At 45.3% G+C, this 21,331-nt stretch overlaps 1 protein-coding gene across 1 annotated transcript in view; it reads right to left on the bottom strand.

Annotated features, from left to right (window-relative positions):
- itsn2a (intersectin 2a) overlaps nt 1-21,331 on the bottom strand; it is a 54,998-nt gene that overhangs the window by 10,130 nt on the left and 23,537 nt on the right. Inside the window, exons 5-26 of the mRNA XM_080860600.1 lie at nt 21,130-21,296; nt 20,158-20,382; nt 17,318-17,396; nt 10,706-10,848; nt 10,250-10,313; nt 9,873-10,010; nt 9,631-9,737; nt 9,207-9,475; nt 8,568-8,669; nt 7,944-8,084; nt 7,519-7,648; nt 6,934-7,073; nt 5,627-5,766; nt 5,036-5,400; nt 3,731-3,843; nt 3,334-3,497; nt 2,972-3,110; nt 1,353-1,531; nt 1,051-1,106; nt 710-876; nt 532-565; nt 240-361 (exon numbers count right to left, since the gene is read on the bottom strand). Coding sequence (XP_080716726.1) covers nt 240-361; nt 532-565; nt 710-876; nt 1,051-1,106; nt 1,353-1,531; nt 2,972-3,110; nt 3,334-3,497; nt 3,731-3,843; nt 5,036-5,400; nt 5,627-5,766; nt 6,934-7,073; nt 7,519-7,648; nt 7,944-8,084; nt 8,568-8,669; nt 9,207-9,475; nt 9,631-9,737; nt 9,873-10,010; nt 10,250-10,313; nt 10,706-10,848; nt 17,318-17,396; nt 20,158-20,382; nt 21,130-21,296 — 3,184 coding nt within the window. The remainder of the gene's footprint in view (nt 1-239; nt 362-531; nt 566-709; nt 877-1,050; nt 1,107-1,352; nt 1,532-2,971; nt 3,111-3,333; nt 3,498-3,730; nt 3,844-5,035; nt 5,401-5,626; nt 5,767-6,933; nt 7,074-7,518; nt 7,649-7,943; nt 8,085-8,567; nt 8,670-9,206; nt 9,476-9,630; nt 9,738-9,872; nt 10,011-10,249; nt 10,314-10,705; nt 10,849-17,317; nt 17,397-20,157; nt 20,383-21,129; nt 21,297-21,331) is intronic.

Genomic DNA, 21,331 nt, shown 5'->3' with positions numbered 1-21,331 from the left:
TTCCCTGCAGATAACCTGAGGCATTAGAAGCGCTGCCAGATACCTGAACTCAGTGACCTCACCTCAACCAAAATCAGATGTGAATGACCTCCCTCAACTTGAGTTGACCTCTCGCACTTACAGCCAAATCCTTGCCCTTCTCTCTCACCTCTGTCTGAACTCTAGCTGACCTCTTTCACCTCGGTCTGACCTTCAGTTGACCCCTCTCACTTGTCTGACATCTAGTTGACCCCTCTCACCTGTAGCTCCCCAAGCCACCAGCCAGAAGAGTTCTTGGCCAGCACCAGTATGAGCTGACCCGGGGTCAGACTCAGCTGCTCTGCTGTCGTGGCAACGGAGGGCGTAGTCACCTGCACGATCTCTGGCAAACAATGGAATGACATGTGCATAAGGAACAGTGTAAGGCAGAAATGAGAGGTTGCTTTGGATTTTGTGTGTGTGTGTGTGTGTGTGTGTGTGTGTGTGTGTGTGTGTGTGTGTTTGGTGTGTGTGTGTGAGTGTGTGTGTGTGTATATGTAAACAGTTTCTCACCTGGCTTCTTGCTGGTGGCTCCAGGTTTAGTTGCCTACAAATAAAGGTTACAGTTGTTGCTTATCTCTAGTATCATGTATCAAGTATCACGACTGAAGTTATCACTTATTTTGTCACCCTTTCCAACACTCAGGCTAAGGGACTGAAAAGTAGTGGCTGGGGTAAAAGTCTGACTTACGCTCAGCTCGCAGGGCTTGACGTAGTTGGATGGGAAGACCCCGGTGTGGTCGCCGATGCACCCCCTCCACCACTCCCCCTCCCTCTCCGTCACCAGGATGGTGTCCCCCACGCTGAACGCCAGGTCGCCCGCCTCCGGGCTCTCATACGTGTACAGGGCCTCAAACTCTGATTGGGCGAGACGGGTCAGCTGTTAGATGGCTTAAGAGGTTTCGATTGGACACAATGAAATATACAGAGAACCTGACGCTTAGGCTGAGGCCCAGAAAGACCAACATAATGACAAAGAAGGAACTGGAGCCATTCTTATTTGAATTTACAAAGGATGTGGAGGAGAATCACCTTCAAGCTGACAGACATCTGAAGAATCCAAGTCGTCCACAACAGAGCCTAGCTGTCTGAAAGGAAAAGCTGATGTGAACTCTCCAACAACACAATAGGTATTGAACAGCAAACATGACTCATTTCACTACCGTAATGTGTTCACAATTCATAAAATGCATCGAAAGTCATTCTTTGTACATTTGATGAACAGCCAATATCCATCGTCCTCACAGTTGGCCTCATTGGTACTGAGGGGGCATTCCACTGGCACAAATGAATGACACACTACTGGAGAGTGAACCACGAGATCCTTCACTCACTCTGGTGCCGCCTCGCCTGCTACCGCCGTGCCAACGTAGCTCTTGGGGAACCAGCCCCGGGTTCCGTTGAGTTCTCCGAGCCACCAGTTCTCTTGGCGCTGCAGAACCGCGATCAGATCGCCCTGGGTAATGGTGAGGTGGCCCTCTGCCTTCGCCGTCCAGGAGCACAAGGCCTTGACCTGCAGAGGGACATGAAACACACTGTGTGAGGGACAGAGCCCATTGATCCAGTCATTACTGTCAATTAGATGATTTATACGCCATGATGCCCGCTCCCCCACTATCCCATATCCTAACGAGCCAGTCACGTTCATTGAACTCATAGACCACACTTTAGCAAGGGCAAAGGCAGCCAATATAGATCACACCTAGACCTCTGCTTGAGCTAATCAGGTAGATGCTCTGGAAAGTGGAAAGAGTGCGTGTGTACCTGTGTGTGTGTGTGTGTGTGTGTGTGTGTGTGTGTGTGTGTGTGTGTGTGTGTGATCTGACCCCTTACCTCTGTAGTGAATCTGGCCAGTGGAATACAGGAAGGAGTCATTTTTTAAAACAGAAGGACCTGAGGTACCAGTGGTATAAAGTGCAATAGCACTTTAGCTGAGATCTCCCGTAGTGTTGCGTAGGTTAGTGTGTGTATGTGTGTGTGTGCGCAGACATGTGGTGAATGTTTGGGGACAAAGGGCTGTGCATTTGCTGTTTGTTCTTGTGTGTGTGTGTGTGTGTGTGTGTGTGTGTGTGTGTGTTTACGTGTTTGTGTGTGTGTGTGTGTGTGTTTATGTGTGTGCGTATGTTATATACTGCATTAGGCGTGACAGGAGTACTTAGTCTGTGCCAATGTTTTGCCTCAGCTGCTGAATGTTTCGGATTCTTCAAACACAGAGAAGCGATTATATGTTCATTTACCAAATTATTTTATCCAAAGTGACTTACTCTTCAAGCTAGGTAAACATATTTTATCAGTAAGCATTCTCCCTTCCAGTATATGTTTCATGTCAAAGAATGAAGCATTCCAAATGTGTGTGTATTTCTTGCCCTGTGTGTGTTCTCATACACGGAGTGACTCCCAGCCTCAGGGAGGATACTGCAGGCTAAAAATATGCAGCTCCAGCTGCCTGTTCTCACGCTTTAGCTCCAGAGGAACCAGGAGGCTGCCAAAGCCACCGCCCCGTGCCCAGAACAGGCATCTCCAGCTGGGGCATTCCCACAGTGGGCCCTGCCGAACCCTTCTGGTTCTTGGAGGAGACTGTTCAAGTGTTGGATGAGGTTATGTACCCCAGAACCATTACAAATATGTTCAAGTCAGAGACCTGTGAGTTTGCCAGTTTGTGGGTCATGGCTTCCAACACACACACACACCCACACAAACACACACACACACACACACACACACACACACACACACACACACACACACACACACCTGCACACACTACACACATACACACACGCACACACACACACTACACACACACACACACACACACACACTGAGTGCAATAGGAGCAGTGCTCTTGACGGCTCATCTGTGTGCTCAAATATACCCACATGCCTGTCTTAACTGCCTTTATTCACATAATAATTGCATAAAGTTGGAGGAATAGCACTGATCATGTGCCTACCTGCTCAGACTGTGTGTGAGGGGCTCCAGGCATGTTTAAGAGGCTGGATGAGAAGGAAGAAATCTGAGCCTCCTCTAACCCAGAAGCAAAGTCCGAGGTCTGGGCATCCCCTTGGGCTAGACCCCCTGTGCTCTGGTTACTGCAAGAACACACACACACACACACACCCATACACACACACACACACACACACACACACACACACACACACACACACACACACACACAAAGCGGTCACGTCAGGTAACTGAGTTGGAGACCCGCCCTCATATAATGAGATCATAGAATAACACAGTAAATCATGTTGTAATGATGCAATTAGTGAGGTGTGGTGTGACAAGTGATCTGGTAGTGAGCCTCACCCAGAGGTTGCTGGGTCAGTAGCCTCAGTATGGGTGGCGTTTAAGGGGCAGTTTACCGCCTCCCCCGGGGGGCATTTCTCCACGTAGCTCTGTGGGAACCAGCCCAGCTTCCCCTGGCAGCTGCCATAAAACCAGCCAGGCTCTCCAACTGTCCCCTCGTTCACCTGTGGATTCGTGGGAAATGTAGTGGCACTGGCTGTCACCCAGTGCACTTCAGCCAAGTAGCGAAAGCCAAATGTAGTTGCCAGGAAGTACATACTTGATGTTGGTGTAATGAGAGGAAATATGTTTTTGTGTGTGTGTTTGTGTGTATGTGTATGTGTATGTGTGTGTACAACAAAATTTGTAAAATCACATACAAGAGTATGAGAGTGTATGTGTGTTTGTTTGTTTCTACCTCCACTATTCCACCAGCTTCCAGAGTAAGCTCATCTGCATTGCGGGCAGTGAATGCATACAGAGCCCGGTACGGTGTCAGAAAGGTGCACTTCCTTGGTGGTGGCCTCACCTCTGCAACACACACACACACACACACACACACACACAAACACACAATATTTATCATTGTTATGCCTGACAACATCCCACAACTATGCTTTATTACATATTTGACGTACTAAATAATTGATTCAGACTGGCCTAGTGGAGCTATCCATGGCAAATTATTTCTAAATAATTGACAGATGGACCCATATAATTAGCAGGCAACCAGTGTCTACAGCACTGGCAGCGAGACTTGCTTTGGAAAGCACGCTGTGCGTAGAGCAGAGAACAGAGAACCGATGGGTTCCCAGGGAGTCCAGATAAAGACCAGACAAAGCCTTCACCTTCCCTGTCCTGTCTTTAACTTCAGATAGAAGAGTGATAAACGTTCTGAATAGGTCAGCTTTCCTCCCGAACCATCTACACACTGCACAACACAGGCCTCATGTTGAGACTGTGAAAACGGACAAGTTTAATTAAGCTAAAGTGGTGAGAATCGCTCTTATCTGACTCGAGTGCAGAGGCACGCAGGGGTTTTCCCTGCTAATTGAATTGCACGGAGAAGGGAGATCCGACTGATTGCTGTAATCACTGCTACAGCTACAACTGCCAGCCGTAAATAGGCTGTGATTACTCCTCAATAGACCCCCGGAGAAGGCTAATGGGACACTTACGACAGACGTGCAGACACAAACACACACACACACACACACACACACACACACACACACAAACACACACACACACTCAGACACACACACACATGGACACATAAACACATAGACACAGACACACACACACACATGGACACATAAACACTTGTAAGCCTTGTAAGCAACAACACACACATTTAGAGCAGTTTACATCTGTAACACAGTACTGTTGCATAGCTCCAGTGTCTCAAAGCAGATGTGCACATGCTCAGTAGCAGAGAGTGACCACAGTCAGACCAACACACGCATACACCAACAAACAGAAGTCACATAGTCTAGCATATACAAACACACACACACCACACAGAAAGGTTTGGGATGGGAAGAGGAGTGCTAGGAAGGAGGCTGAGACCCATGTGTGCTACCGTCTGTCCCTATGACGTCTTCGGAGAGTAAGATTTACACACCACAGGTCTGTTCCAACTGGCTTCCATTACACACACATTCTAATGCACACACAGCTTTGGCCGTGTACTAGACAGTGGGTCAGGTTGTCAGCCCCTCACCTGCGTTATCCTCCACACCCTTGAACAGAGCAGAGAGCTGAGCTTGAAGGTCATCAGTAACTCCACCCCCTAACAACAACACATCTGGTTGCATGGCGACAACCTCCCCTGCCTCTTCTTCTTCCGTCCTCTTCTCTTGCTCCTCCGCTCGCCTCCTCTCTTCCTCCTGCTCCTCCATCTCCCTCCTCCTGCACCGCTCCTCCTCTTCGGCCTGCTCCTGGGCCTGCCGGAGGCGAGCCTGGGCCTCGATTTGCTCCTGCTCCCGGAGTTGAGCCTCCCTCACCTGCTGCAACTGCCGCTGTCGCTGCTTCTCCTCCTCCTCCTTCTGGAGCTGCTGGGCCAGCTCGAGTTCAAGCTGGGCACGCCTGAGACCATCACACACACACACACACACACACACACACACACACACACACACACACACACACACACACACACACACACACACACACACACACACACACACACACACACACACACACGCGCTCACATATGAATAAATCAACACACACACAAATGTATGTGTGTTTATGTCTATGAGTAATTACATGTGTTCAAAGATGTGGAGCAGGGGGCCTCCCCTTCCTTTACCTTGCAGCCTCTTCTTCCTCTTTTTTCTTCCTCTCCTCCATTTCTTTTCTTTTTCTCTGTAGCTCCTTTACTTTCTCCTCTTTCACTCGCATCAGTCCATCCAGAACCGACTGCTGCTTGGTCTGTTTCTCGCGCAGATCCTGTAGGTGTCACCATGACGTCGCATTAATGTTACAGCGACTTCACAGTACAACCACTTACAACAAATGTTTAACCAGCAGTTCTTTACAGAGGCCAACTGCATTCAAAGTAGATTAATGCTATTTCCATACTCAAAAACACATTTCCATGCAGTTAATGTTTGGATGACAAGATACAATATGATGGTCCTAGAAGAAAATGAAATATGAAAGTTTAATGAGAGAGGCAAAGAAGGAGAGAGAATGATTAAAGTTGCAAATGACCGGAGTGAATGAAAGTGCGAAAGCGAGAGAATGAGAGAAGGACAGGAAGACAATGGCAACCTTCATTAGGTAGAAGAGATTGGTAAGGCAGCCCAGCAAAGAGAGCAGGCCTTGAAGCACAGTGTCATCCATCTCTACGAACTGAAGAAGAAGTGCAGGAGGACGCAGGGGAGAGCGAGAAACAGAGAACAAAGAAAAAAGAAGAGAGAGGAAAAAGGGGGCAGTATTTGAACAGGGGGGTTTTGGAGAGTGGAGGAAAGGGATTAGTGCATTAATAAAAGAGGGCATGAGGGAGAGAACAGACTACCAGAGGAGGAGACAGAGAAGTAGTGATTACTGGCAGCACCTCAGAGATCCACAATCTCCCTCTATCTCTCGCTCACTTACTCACACACACACACACACACATCGGGTTATTGTTCAATTCAAATGTGCTAATAACATGTTTATAACTTCTACCAGATATGTTACGTCATATCTATTAAGATGTTGGAGTGTGATAGTGGACCAGTTCGATTACAATGAGGAACGACGTGGAAAAAACCTGGTCTATAAGGGTTATGCAGCCATCTAACCTTGATGTCTCTGTTGTACTGGTCTCAAAGGGCCATCTAACCTTGATGTCTCTGTTGTACTGGTCTAAAAGGGCCATCTAACCTTGATGTCTCCGTTGTACTGGTCTAGAATGGGCATCTAACCTTGATGTCTCTGGTGTACTGGTCTAGAAGGGCCATCTAACCTTGATGTCTCTGGTGTACTGGTCTCAAAGGGCCATCTAACCTTGATGTCTCTGTTGTACTGGTCTAGAATGGGCATCTAACCTTGATGTCTCTGGTGTACTGGTCTAGAAGGGCCATCTAACCTTGATGTCTCTGGTGTACTGGTCTAAAAGGGCCATCTAACCTTGATGTCTCTGTTGTACTGGTCCATCTCGGAGAGCTTGGTTGTGGTCTCTCTCTCCAGTGTGTCCAGCTGCTCCTTCAGCTTCCTGCAGCCCAGCTGCTTCACAGACACACTGTTCTTCACAGAGCTCATAGCTAAGGCTGTCACAGACACACACACACACACACACACACACACACACACACACACACACACACACACACACACACACACACACACACACACACACACACACACACAGACAGACAGACAGACAGACAGACAGACAGACAGACACACAGACACACAGACACACAGACACATATTAACAAAGGTTGTCTCTAGGTTGGATATGTCACATATGATAGACATGTGATATGTGTAATAAATGTATGCTTTTGATCCACACATGTGTGTGTGTACCATTTTAAAGAGTCTGCTTGTCATAATGATCTTGTGTCTTAATTAGCCGGGCATAATCACTACACATCTGTTTGAACAAGCTGCTAAACAAGATGTCGCTTCCACTTGTAGACTTGATGCTACCACTTCCCATGTCCCACATGCTGAACACTAGTCACACACTAATCAGAATTCAAAGCACACCAGCTGCGCTCAACCCCCCCGGGCACAGCAGAGCAGACGTACAGGTGGAGTCATTCAGGCCGACGGTCCTCAGCCTCTCCTTCAGCTTCTGCTGTTCTGGGATCAGCTGTGACAGCTGCCTCTGGAAGTCCTGCGACAGACACACACTGAGCTCAGAACAGTGGAAAATATCCCTGCATGACCGAACGCAACACAAATTTCCACATGACAAATCAACACTGATGGGGAAAAAAATAGCTTCACGTGAATTGGAATGAAAAAAAGAATTACTTTGTGATTTGTGTGTTTATGCACATGTCCAAAAAGCTTGATCCATATTTATTGCTTTAATGGATTTCACCTTTTTTCTACAAACTTTTGGGCGGCAATACATTGATAAGACAACAAATGGGTGTGGTTTGTTAAATTAAGGGGCGTGTCTTAACCTCCAGCTGTGACTGCAGAGAGCTGATCTCCGCAATCTTCCCGTCCCTCTTCTGATTGACAAGCTCTAGCTCCGCCCTCTGGATCTGCCGCTTACTCCAGGCATCACGGAGACAGTCCGAAATCTGCTTGTGCTTGTTACCCTGGGAAACATTGACATGGGAAAATGAGAAATGGTGGAATGCAGTACTGGGAGGAGGGTCCCTCTGAGTCACTCCTAAACTATTCCTTCTCGTTACCGAGGAGTGAAAGATATGCTGTGTTCAATGTCCACAGATGTTTAGGGTGGCAGGACTAATGTGGAAGAGGGTGTCGAACTCATCTGTTTAGACACAGTGAACACCCATTTTGGCCTTGGGTAGCATGAGGCAGCCTGTCTTTGTTTGTCTTTTACTTTACCTGGTACACTGCATGTGTGTCTCAGTCACATGGGCTACCTGGTTTGAGGGAGCCCTGGAAATGGCATCTAGCTGCAGCTGAAGTGTTTGTGTATGTGTGTATGAACCATAGCCTCACGGTCTAAATTAAAGCTCCTGTTGTGTGTGTGTGTGTGTGTGTGTGTGTGTGTGTGTGTGTGTGTGTGTGTGTGTGTGTGTGTGTGTGTGTGTGTGTTTGTGTTCTCCCACCACAGCTTCCAGCTCCAGCTGTAGGCTCCTCTTTCGTGCTCGCAGATGGCTGATCTCCTCCTGCTCCTGCTGCTTCCTTCTCTGCAGCTCCTGACGCTCCACCTGAGAGCGAGAGAGAGAGAGAGAGAGAGAGAGAGAGAGAGAGAGAGAGAGAGAGAGAGACAGAGAGAGAGAGAGAGAGAGAGAGGGGGGGGGGGTAATAGGGTTGATAAAGAGAAGAGGGGAGGATTCAATTAGAATTGATAATTTCCATTATACATCTTTTGTGGGATTCCTCCTGAATATCTTTTCTGAGAAACTGAACTGAAAAGCCAAACCAGGCAAGCAATTTCACTCAGAGCAATATGAGGAGCAGTGTGTGTGTGTGTGTGTGTGTGTGTGTGTGTGTGTGTGTGTGTGTGTGTGTGTGTGTGTGTGTGTCAACCCTGATTTCACTTCGTCTTCTGGCAGCTCTCCTCCTTTGCCCTCCACTCTGTGGATGCTTACTGTGTGTGCGTCTCACACAACCCGATTCTCTCCACTTCACAGCATCTCATCTCATCTCATCGAGTGTGTACTTCAGTGAGTGTATGTGTGTGTCCATTGAGCGTGTGTGTGTGTGTGTGTATGTATGTGTGTTTTTATGTGTATCTAACCTACCTCGATTCTCTCCCCCTCCCTGCGTCTCTCCTCTTCTCTCTGCCTGTCCAGCTCCCTCTGCCTCTGCAACCTCATCTCCTGCTCCTGTGCCCGTAGCGCCTCCTGGTGGCGGGCCTCACGCAGCTGGCGCTGACGCTCCTCCTCTTTGCGTGCCTCCTCCCTGCGCGCCTCCTCACGCCTCCTCTCCTCCTGCAGGGCCTGTCTGCGCTTCTCCAGCTCGGCGCTGCCCCGCTGGAAGTTGGCCTTAAGCTTGTCCTCGAACACCGCTGCTGCAGGGGGAAAGAACAGAATGAATAAAGACAAATCAATTGGATTGTTGGACTGAATTGAAAGTCAGTGTGAGTGTGTGAGTGTGTGTGTGTGAGTGTGTGTGTGTGTGTGTGTGTGTGTGTGTGTGTGTACGCATGTGTGCACGTGTGTGTACCATTGTTCTTGGTCTTCTGTGGCAGCTCGGGCTCTAAGAAATCAGCTGGTGCAGGGCAGAGGGCAGGACCTGTTCCATTTACCATTTCACTGCTCTTACTTATTGTCCTGTAATGCACACACACACACACACACACACACACACACACACACACACACACAATGATTTACTCAGTCGTCAGAATTAACATGATACAAACGTTAGTTGTAAGTGTGTGTGTTTATGAGTGTGTGTTTCTGTACCTGAAGGAGGGGGGTACTAGTTCAAGTGGTAGTGACAGGGGGAGAGGCTGACCAGTTTTGGCCAGGTCCACCAAGTGCATGGCCAAAATGAACTCATCTGCCTGGAGCTGGCCATCCTGGTCCACATCCGCCAGATTCCTTAATAACACACACACACACACACACACACACACACACACACACACATGCATGCACGCACATACAGACAGAGACACACACAGACACAGAGTTTTTAGATATAAGCCATTAATGGATCAAAACAGTAAGTTCCAGTAGGAGGCTTTCATAAATGAACTTAAGAGTAAGTGCTCTCGTCCGCTTCCTCTCAAAAACACACTTAGACAAACTCTTACGGAAACATAACTACAGCAACTTACCAGATGGTGGCGAGCTGTGTCTGAGTGAGGTTTGAAGCAGTCAGTGCATTCCTAACCTGAGGTCCTGTAAACACACACACACACACACACACACAATGCAGCAAAAAGCCCTCATAGTTCAGCATTGTCTGTCCAAAGGTCAGTTTATTTGTTCAACATGAAAAATTCTTATGTGAAGGCCACAGCCTGCCACAGCCGCAAAAACCAAAAGAGATTAGATAGCATTTGTTCTACAGAGATGCAGTGGGGGGCCGCTTTAGCTTACACCTATGACAGGAGCGCAAGGTCACATACCTGAGACGTGTGTTAAACTTCATGCTACTGCATGTCACACGTTTTCATATGCTAGTGTTCCTAATTTGCATGACAATAGATGGTCTGAGATAAAGTAGCATTTCTAGGAGCCTCCTGGACACAGCAGCTGTAATCAGGGGGCTAAAAGATCAAGGAACTTACCTGACAGGTACCCCGACATCAGTTTGTCCAGGCTGTTGAACTGCTGGCGGTACTTGAGGCGTGCGGCCTGAGGAACGGCCCAGTCAGACAAGCCCTTCTTGGGGGAGATGCTGGCCAGAGATGTGGTGGAGGACGAGTTGGAGCTAGGGAGAGGGACAGAGGGTGAGGGATCCATATATCCATATATCCACATACATACACACATACACATACAGACACACACACACACAGACACACGTACTGTATATGTTTGCATGTTTTGCATGTGTGTGTGTATGTTTTTTCATGTGCTGATCTCTTGAATCAAAGTTACATGCAAGTCCTATGAAAAAAATAATTATATTATATTCATATATAAATATATAAACAGTATATATATGTATATATTAAGAAAAATATAAAGTATGGTACAGTAGCAAATTGCTGCAAACCGTTAGGTATTGCTCACTGTCCATTAGCCAGTCAGTCTGGTGTTTGTGACATCTGGTGAAATTCCAGTTGCTGCTGTTACACTCAGTTAAGTGCACAGATGCACTGGGAGGAAAAATAGTATGTGAGAAGCCATGCCAAATGGCTTGGGTGAAAAAGGAATTGGCTGTAAAACCAATCCACTCAATCCTCCCAAACATTCACTTTCTACTCCTAAGAGACAAAAAGTTAATGATCCCTTACACAAAAAATAAATAAACATAAAATACTTTCATTCTGTTTGGAACAAAAAGTTCCTGTGCACCTCCTTCAGTTTCCTCCTTTACATCATTTCCCGTTAAATGTGGCTTCCTGTTTGGTGATTTTTTTGGGGTTGGCTATCTTCGAGTACATCATTGTGGAATAAGCAGCGTTTAAGTGAGATTAGCTGAGTCATGGTCAGCCATGTTGGGTCATCATTTCTGAATGATGCAAATTACTATGAACTCTATTCTCCCACTAGAGATACTCAATGATCTCCACTCCCATCATCAGTACAGAGAGCTGTGTGTGTGTGTGTGTGTGTGTGTGTGTGTGTGTGGAAGGATTCCTCTGATTACAGAGCTAAGTTCCGGTATTCAATAAGAGGAGGAGCGCACGATGCGCTACGCCTCATCTGGTGAATGAGACGCGCATTGCATGCGATCTGAGGCGTAGCGCACGAAGCGGGCCGCTCGAGGCGCATTGCGCATTGCCTAATAAACGTGGTTGACACGGCGCACATAGCCTACTATAAACGTGGTTGAGACTCTTATTAAAGCTCTTACTCTTTCTCACAGACAAAACAAATAGCTACACGGTCAAGCAATGTCATTTATTTTTTAAAGAGACAAAACAAATAGCTACACGGTCAAGCATTGTCATTTATTTCTTTAAAGAGACAAATCAAATAGCTATATGGTCAAGCATTGTCATTTATTTCCACGGAAAAAACCCAAACGAATCCAACTTACATTACCACTGCACACTGACAACCTTACAGATAATGTATATAAGTTGTACTAGCATTTGTATTTAAAGTTTACAATTTAATCTACCAAAGAACTCACCGTTAAACAATACAACTCCCACAAGTTGACAATGATAACATGACGCAAATGTTGCGCGCGCACATGTGATTGACAACACTGGCGCACACAGGGGGTTGTGGTCAGCTTTACACATGAACTTCCCCAAAAATCAAGAGGTCAAAAAATTAGATTAGATTAGATTAATTAGATTAGATTCAACTTTATTGTCATTGCACAGAGTGCAAGTACTGAGACAACGGGTTCTTACCAGAAGTACAGATAGCAAGAGTTCAGAGTAGGCTATTCTATATTCTATAGTGGTAATATAAAATAAATAGATGGGATGTACCTATACAGTACAGATATGACAGTACAAGATATATGGGGTATGAGCAGTAGTAACATTGGCAGCAATAGTTGGTCATTAGTGCAGATATGATATAGGTAGATGCAAAGGGCTGATGCAGGAGTAAGTACATGTGAAGGTAACAATAGAAGTTATGAATGAGGTAAGAGGCATGATAAGATATACAGTGGTGGCCAAAATTATTAGAACACCTGACAGATCTGAGAATGATTACCTTTTTTTTGCCTCCAAAACATGATTTAATTTCATAATGTTCATGAAACATGCAGATGGCTGTTCTGAGCACAACAAATATCAGATGAAGTGAGTCCTACTGTTTTTATCCACTTTTATTATTTAATATGTGGTACGCCCACCTTTTGCAGCAATTACAGCAGCACATCTCTCTGGCATAGAGTCAATATATTTCTTGAGAACTTCAACACAAATGTTATCCCATGCCTTCTGCAACTCAAGCCAAAGGCTTTCCTTGGAATTTCCAATAGATCTGTCGAGTTTATTTTCCAACTTGCCCCGAATTTGCTTGATGGGTTTGAAGTCCAGACTTTGAGAGGGCCGGTCCATCATTTTCAATGTTCCAGCAGATTCCTTGTCGCCAGTAGATCCGGCAATAGTTAAAATAATGTTTAGGGTCATTGTCCTCTTGGAAAATAAATCCAGGCTCAATAAGATGTCTCCAAGAAGGAACTCTGTGCCTCACCAGAATGTTGTGGTATACTTTTGTATCCATGATGCCATCAATTTAGCCAAAGTCACCTGTTCCTGAGGCTTAAATTGCACCTCACACTATAATACTACCCCCTCCTTGTAAACTGTTGGCAAGAGACACTAATTTTTATATCTCTCCCCCTCACTTCGTGGAACATCCACGCTTTGCTTGTTGCCAAACTATTCAAACCTGGACTCATCAGTACACAACACTTAAACCAATCTTTCTTTGTCCATTTCTTGTGTTCTTTTGCAAAATTCAGGCGTTACACTCAATTGTTCTCTTTCAGTAATGTTTCTTTGCTGCTATTCTGCCGAAAAAACCTTCTTCTCCCAGTTTTCGACGGACAGTTCTTGAAGACACTGTTGCACCATTAGTCATTGTGATGTTGATATTGTAAAGTCTTTTTTAAGAAATAAATCACATTGAAATAAATTGCATTGTGAATTTAATTTTTCTTTCGAGCTTTAATAAGAGTCAACCACGTTTATTAGGCAATGTGCGCAATGCGCCTCGAGCGACTCTCTTCGTGCGCTACGCCTCAGATCGCATGCAATGCGCGTCTCATTCACCAAGTGAGTCGACTCGCATCGTGCGCTCCTCCTCTCTTTGAATACTAGTTCTTACCTGGATTACAAACAAATGTAGAACAGAAGGACTCAAACACACACACACACACACACACACACACACACACACACACACACTGTACTTGCTATTTTCTAGATAAACAGAGGTGTTAGCCTGTGATGTTCTGAGATATAGGGATGAATATTCTAAAATGTCTGCTGTGCGCTGTGAACTTTTAGATCCATAGCCAACAAAGCAGAGATAAGATAACGTGACGGACAGCTGTGTGAAAGGTTTATATTTACAATAACAGCGTGAAAGTACGCAGGACATTGGCACCACTATTGCCGGTGTTCTCAAACTATTATCTGAAGTGTTCTTGATAAGGCCCGCTGTTATGCAAACACCGCGGACAACTGACGACCTAGTAGAATGAGAAGAAGAAATGTCTCCTGCGCCAGCAGAACACAGTGGGCTGGCCGTGTTTACCAAACACTCGGTCTGAAAACACCAGAGCTGGCCAAACAAATACTGCAGGGAGCTTAAAATAACCAAGCTGAGGAGTTTAGCGACCTCCAAACCCACTCACACACACACACACACACACACACACACACACACACACACACACACACACACACACACACACACACACACACACACACACACACACACACACACACTGGGTGCTATCCCTATGCTCCACAAGGCTAAAAAATTATTACGAAAATGGATAATGTATATCTAATATACATTTTGAATAACATTTGCACTTACCAGAAACTTTGAACCAAAGTGGCTTTTCGTATTGGTATCAAACCCTTTGCCATTGCTGCTAGCGCCCTGCTTTACCATCTCAGCCCTGGACTCACATATGGAATAAATACTTTCTACTTCTGAACCACAAATCTCATGTTTTTTTCTTGAAGAAGCTTTTCTTCTTCTTTTGTCCTGCTAAATCTTTTTTATTTATTTTTGTACCTCTTGGGAGGCTCTTTAGTAGCCATTGTTACCTGAGGCTTGCTTTTAGTTGAGTGGAGAATGGCTGGGTAGAAATGCTCTCAGTCTGAGAGGAGGGAGCTCTAAAAGCACCAAAGCAGTTCCAGAGGGGTTCTAAATTCACGTTCCTGAAGAGAGAACCTTCTACAACTCTCCATTCTCTTATCGGGCTTCCTATTGCAAGTTAAAGTACAAATCTGCCTCTAGTTGGTTTCAATATTCAGTATACAGAAGTGAGTATGCCCCTGTACAATAATCACTTACATGTCAAATGTTTCAAAATTGTATCACCTCTCAATTGTTGCATTATTTCTAAGTTGACAAGTAGAATATTTTCTATGATGAACTTCTGAACAAATACTTTGAAGTCTGTATTTTCAGTATTGTTTATTTAAAGTAACATTATGCAACAATTTCACACTTTTTTAGAGATATAGTTTTATAGGAAACTAGTTTTGGTTCCATCCTCAAATTTTCTTTGATAGCATATAGTCATGTGCAGGACAGATAAACATCTGTGTCTTTCCCACTAGCCAGCCAGTATATGGCCTATTTAGTTCTGTGTAACAGGCTGGAATACCTGGAAGAAAAGCATGACACTGCCAGCTATACTGCCAAAAGATACCAGTTAGTGTGTTGGCAAGCTTCTACCAGTATCAACTGGGCTGTTGGTGGTGTTTGGAAGTTTTTTGCATGCCTTTTAGGTAGTTAGCTTGCTAGTTTTGGAACAGAACTCCTTATTGCTGCTTGAAAGTAGAAATTCAATGCCTCAAAATTGAGTACATCTGTGATTTCCAATTAGCCTATCTGCATGAACATGGTTATTAAACGACCTGTGAACACCAGACCTTTCTCAATTTTGGACCTATGGGCTATAGGACCTTCTGCCCTAACTGCATGTCTGCATCATGGCTGATAATTGCCAGAGGAATTGAAAAATCTGATTCTGAAACTTCACAGAGATGGACAATGATACAGAAAGATTAGTTGTCAACTGAAAATCAGTATATAATCAGTCGAAACTGAGTTGTAGCAATAATCAGGAGGTAAAGGACAGGCCACAGTAATGTAAAATGTAAAAAAGTAAAATGACACCACATGAGGACAATGCGCTACTTGCATATTTCCAAAAGCAATGTCTGCTAAGATTGAAAATAAATCAATTAAACACAGAAATATCCTACTTGCATTAGTATTCAAACTTTTTTGGGGGGGGATTTAAACCCTCCTTACCTGTCTACAACATCACACATTCCTGCATAGCAAAGTATCCCACCTCCACCAATTCTCCTCCTCTTCAAGAGTAGCTCTAAGCTCACATTACCCCTTATCCATAGGGGGTGTTAGCGAACATCGCACCCACGTGATCTCAGCTACTGGCATTCCAGGACCACAGCCAGCTACCAAGCCAAACATGCATATTATCAGCAACTTAATCCATCTAGTGAATGAGTAAATTATCTATTATTAAAATAAATTATCCATCTATTACAAGAAAATATCCAAGTGTTTTGATGTCCTATTGAGTACCGTTGGATCTAAAAGTTAAGTTGCACCACACCACCTGGATGCTTTCTAGAATAGCCTGCCCCCCAAACCAAGCATCCGAGGAAGACATCAACTGGGGAGGGAGGCCACTACAGTCCACACATCACTCAGAAAAATCAACAAGTTCAGTGGCTGAAATTGGGGTGCAGGTGTAAGAGCTGTCCAAACTGGACTTCATTGAAGGGTGGATAAAAGCCACGGTTCTACAAGATCCACATGTATGGAGGTTACTTAAGATGTGGAAAATGGTGTTTGTGGTTTAGGATTGACCAGACGGTTCTATTTTGGTCTAATACTAAGTGCTATACGTATGTGGCAAAAATCGAACGATGCCGTAAGAAACACCATCCCAATCATAAACTATGGCAGTGGTTACCTCATGCTGTGGGGATATTACATTGCAGGAACTCGGAAACATTTTAGAACTGAAGTGAGAATGAAAGGAAAGAATTCCACATAATGTTGTAAGGAAACCTGCTGCAGTCTGTTGTAAAACTAAGGCTTGAGAGCGGGATTACCTACCAGCTAAAGCAACATGGGAGTGGCTCAATAACAGTAAAGTGAGTATTTTAGAATGGCTCAGTCAGAAAGCCCTGATCAAAATCCTAATGTGAATCTGGCATTGCAATCCAGGACTACCATCCCATCAACCTACATACTGTACATTCTACTAAGAAGAATGGGGGGAAATACTGCAGAACAATATGCAAAGATGGTACCTACCCACTTCCAAAGACTTTCTGCTGTTACTGTCTTTCTACCATGTATTAATGAAAAGGGATTGAATAGCTATGCAAGAAGAATATATCAGTATATAATTTATAAAATATGTAAATTTAGTAAATAACTTATGAAGAACACTGCCTTTAGAAGAACACTATAGCATAGGGGGGTATGTATAATTTTGCAAGCCAGTATATTTGAGTGTGTATTTGACTTACCTGCTCGAACCCAGATCCAGCAGAGAGCGAGCTTTACTCAAACCAGACCCAGTGGGGAAGGACGTGGAGTTAGAGAACGCTGGAGGGAGAAGAGAGACAGAGAAAAGTAGGGGGGGGGTTACTGCACTTGCATTAACAAGTAGGTTCAAGGACGGGTAAAGCACAGGCATTCTATGAGAGTGTGAAGTGAGAGTGAGAAGTGAATGTTTGTGTGTGTGCACCAGTGTGTAGAACACATATGCACATATTGCAAATATGTAGCCGCTCATATTGACCGAGTTCTGCCACACTTCATCAAGCCATTCCATCCTGTGTCTGTGGAGTAAGGTCATTTACATCAGGAGTCAATAATGAGATAGAAAGAGGGGGGGGGGGGGGGGGGGTAGGTAGGTAGGTAGGTAGACAGAATGAGAGGAGGATTTTAAAGAGAGAAAGAAAGAGAGGGAGAGAGGGGGGGGGGTGAGAAAGGTAGGTAGGTAGGTAGGTAGACAGAATGAGAGGAGGTTTTTAAAGAGAGAGAGAAAGAAAGGCATGAGTGAGGCTCTCACAGAGAGTCAGAGAGAGAAGGAAAGAGGAAGACAGATGGAGTCTGTTCCTTACATAAATAAAGAGGCTAACCCTCTTGTATTAAACCATTGCCTTACTTTCTAACATGCTTTCACCAATAAAACGTATACAGCCTACAAAGCCTTCACACTCACATAAAATACAACCCTCTCTGTCGAAGATTAAAAACCATCTCCAAAATCATCACCAAATTCACATAGCCCGTACAACCCAACAGTAGAAAAACACATTATGTCATTATCGATTTCATAATAAGAATATTCACATTCTGGCATGCCACCATCTGCTTAAAAACTCAATTTTGCCTTTCTGCTTAAAAATAATCAATTGTCCTGACTCCTGAATATCTTGTTCTTTCGAGGTTCCCAAATAGCCATCTTGGCTAACCCCAGTTAGAAATTGAATAGAGAAACGTCATTTTTTTTTTTTTAACTCTGTAATTGGGACCACTATTGAAAAATCAGACCGGCGGTTGACCTGAATGCTGCCCCCCCCACCTCCCTAAGGATGGAAAAAAGCACGAGCTGTAGCAGCCTCTGTCATCCAGTGGCTCCAGTACAGTAAACCTGTGCCAAATCTGAAAGAGGACAACCTAGACAAATTCCCCTTCAAAGCGGAACAGGATACCTTAATCCCCCTCCACCTTTGAGTATAATGGATGCACTCTTTTACAACAGCTTTACCGATGAGATAAAATTACCCCCAAAACTGAAAGATCATACACTAAGAAGGTACCCACGCCCTTCCCGATCAAAAGCCTTTTCTTGATCGATCGAAAACAACCCTACGTTAAAATGATTACTCAGAGAGATATCACGGACATCTCTCATTAAAAACAAATAATCTGTAATGGTACTACCAGGAACACAATGTGTCTGGTCCTTTTGAACCAGGTCCATCAAATATTCCATAAGTCTGTTCGCCAAGCCCTTAAAAAATATCTTACAGTTCATGCACACCACAGGCCTCCAGTTCCTTAACAAGCCTAGATCTCCTTTTTTTGGCAAGAGATAAAACTGCCTGCTGAAAGCTAACTGGCAATTGACCCCTGTCAGTACAGTCCCCCAACATTCCATAGTAGTCTTTGCCCACAAGGCTCCAGCTCTGCTGGTAAAACTCAGCAGCTAGGCGTTCCATCTCCAGGGCACAGCCTATAAAAAGCTGCTGAACAGCCTTAGTGACCTCCTGAAACATTTTCTGTCTTGTCCACAGTCACTCTGCCCCCCGTGTCCAGTCTAGGAAGACCCTCTAACAACTGAGAAGGGCAACAGTCGGCGGTCCCAAAGAGCTCGATATAAAAAGACATGGCCAATCTTCACATTTCCACCAGATCAGAAGTCTCAGCAAGAATGAGCGATAGAGAAGGACAAAGAGAGAGAGAAGGCTGTAGAGCAGTGAAGCAGGTCTAGGCTGACAGTAGGAGACTCTCAGGGCTTTTAGCGCCTCACTTCCCAGAGGCTCTGGCTGGCGCACCGCCTTCATGCTAATGGGACCGACAGGAAACCTGCAGCTCTCCTTCTCTCTCTCCCTCCTCTTTCCTTTTCTCTCCCCCATCTCTCCTTCTCTCTCTCCCTCCTCTTTCCTTTTCTCTCTCCCATCTCTCCTTCTCTCTCTCCCTCCTCTTTCCTTCTCTCTACCGTCTCTCCTTCTCTCTCTCTCTCTCCCCCTCTTTCCTTCTCTCTCTCCCCCCCTCTTTCCTTCTCTCTCCCCATCTCTCCTTCTCTCTCTCTCCCCCCTCTTTCCTTCTCTCTCCCCCCTTTCTCTCCATCTCTATCTACCACTCTTTGCTCCTCTCTCTCCCCCTCTCTCTATCTTTCTCTCCCCCTGCCCTATCAGCCTGTTCTGTATGCGGTGCTGCAATCTACATCTACACACACACACACAGTCTGCGCACACACACTCGCACACACTTTCATTTGTAAATGAACACCAGTGCTCTCTCACACTCTCACACATAAACACATAACCATTCATGCACACCAAATAAAGAAAAATCAACAACCACACACACACACACACACACACACACACACACACACACACACACACACACACACACACACACACACAGGTGTTGACAGTCACACACAAAGCCGTACCAATGTGCACACACCCACACACTGGTGTCTCATTCTTGGCAGGGCAAGCCCACAGACAAATACACACACACACACATACACATTCACACACACACATCCCTGTTGGCAGTATATGCATCACTTGACATAAACAGGAATTTCCACACACAGTTTCCAATAGTGTTGGCAGCTCACCTGTCGTCACTGCAACAGGCGATGGGGCAAGTAGGCTGCATCCCAAGGCCACACCGTTAGGCAGGGCGGGGGTGCTGAGAGAGGTGGGTATCAGGGGCACAGGTATGCCCCCGAGGGCCACCAGAGGGGGTAGCATTGTGGATGTCAGGGGTAGGGGCATTAGGCCAGGGGCGGCGGTGGGTGCAGTGGTGGGCATGAAAGACAGGTTTGGCATGGAGCCCATCCCTGGGGGTCACGGGGATGGCAGGGTTAGAGAGTTAGAGGGTCAGATATGAAAACACACACACACACACACACACACACACACACACACACACACACTGAGCATGCAAAAACTTCTCAATGGACATGATGAAAATCCATTAGAATTAGATCACTTTTATATGAAACAAAGACCCAGGCAGACATATGATGGATACAAAGCGCTGAATAATTAGGGATCATTCCGGAATCAATTAGAAAGTCGTCTAAAAGGAACCCTTTCAATACATAGAGGATCTATTGAATACAAGATGTCTCCAGGCCAAATAGGTCAGTCTGCCCTTCCCATAATGAATACTGATGAGACATGAGTAAGGTGATGAATCATAGTAACTAACATTAGATTATAATACATTCAAACACAGATCTCATGCTTATGAGGGGATGCGAGATTAAGGATCAGTATGTGTGACAATGAAAAGAGTCTTGGGTTACAGAAACACATTATTATCAGAGCTGGGTTTCTGGCTCTGGTTGGTCTCGGACTCCCCTTTTAGAGTTGAAAAGAGGTTTTTCTATTGGTCTTTATATGTAAATACTCCATCAGTCATCAAAACATTTGCCTACATCAAGCATGTTATCCCAGTAGATTAATGCAGTCATCAATCAACAAAAAGCCATTGAAATGATGAGACCAGGGATTAGATTCCTGCCGTCACTGCTGTCGCTAAAGTCTTGGACAGGTGCTGCTTACACTGAGGCATGGCTTACCGAAGCGTGCCGATGACGTCATAATGGAGGGCGTGGGCGTCTGCTTCATGATGACTGGCAGGGAGGACGGGAGGGGCTGGCCCTGCAGCTGCAGCTTGATCAGCTTCATGGCGATGGAGAACTCCAGCCGGTCCATCCTCCCGTCGTTGGTCAGGTCTGCCAAAGACCTGGTGGAAGAAATGACAGGAATGGAAGAATGAGT

The sequence above is a fragment of the Sprattus sprattus genome (assembly GCF_963457725.1).
Source record: "Sprattus sprattus genome assembly, chromosome: 2".
Taxonomy (NCBI): domain Eukaryota; kingdom Metazoa; phylum Chordata; class Actinopteri; order Clupeiformes; family Clupeidae; genus Sprattus; species Sprattus sprattus.
This window is presented reverse-complemented; position numbering and strand designations above follow the sequence as displayed.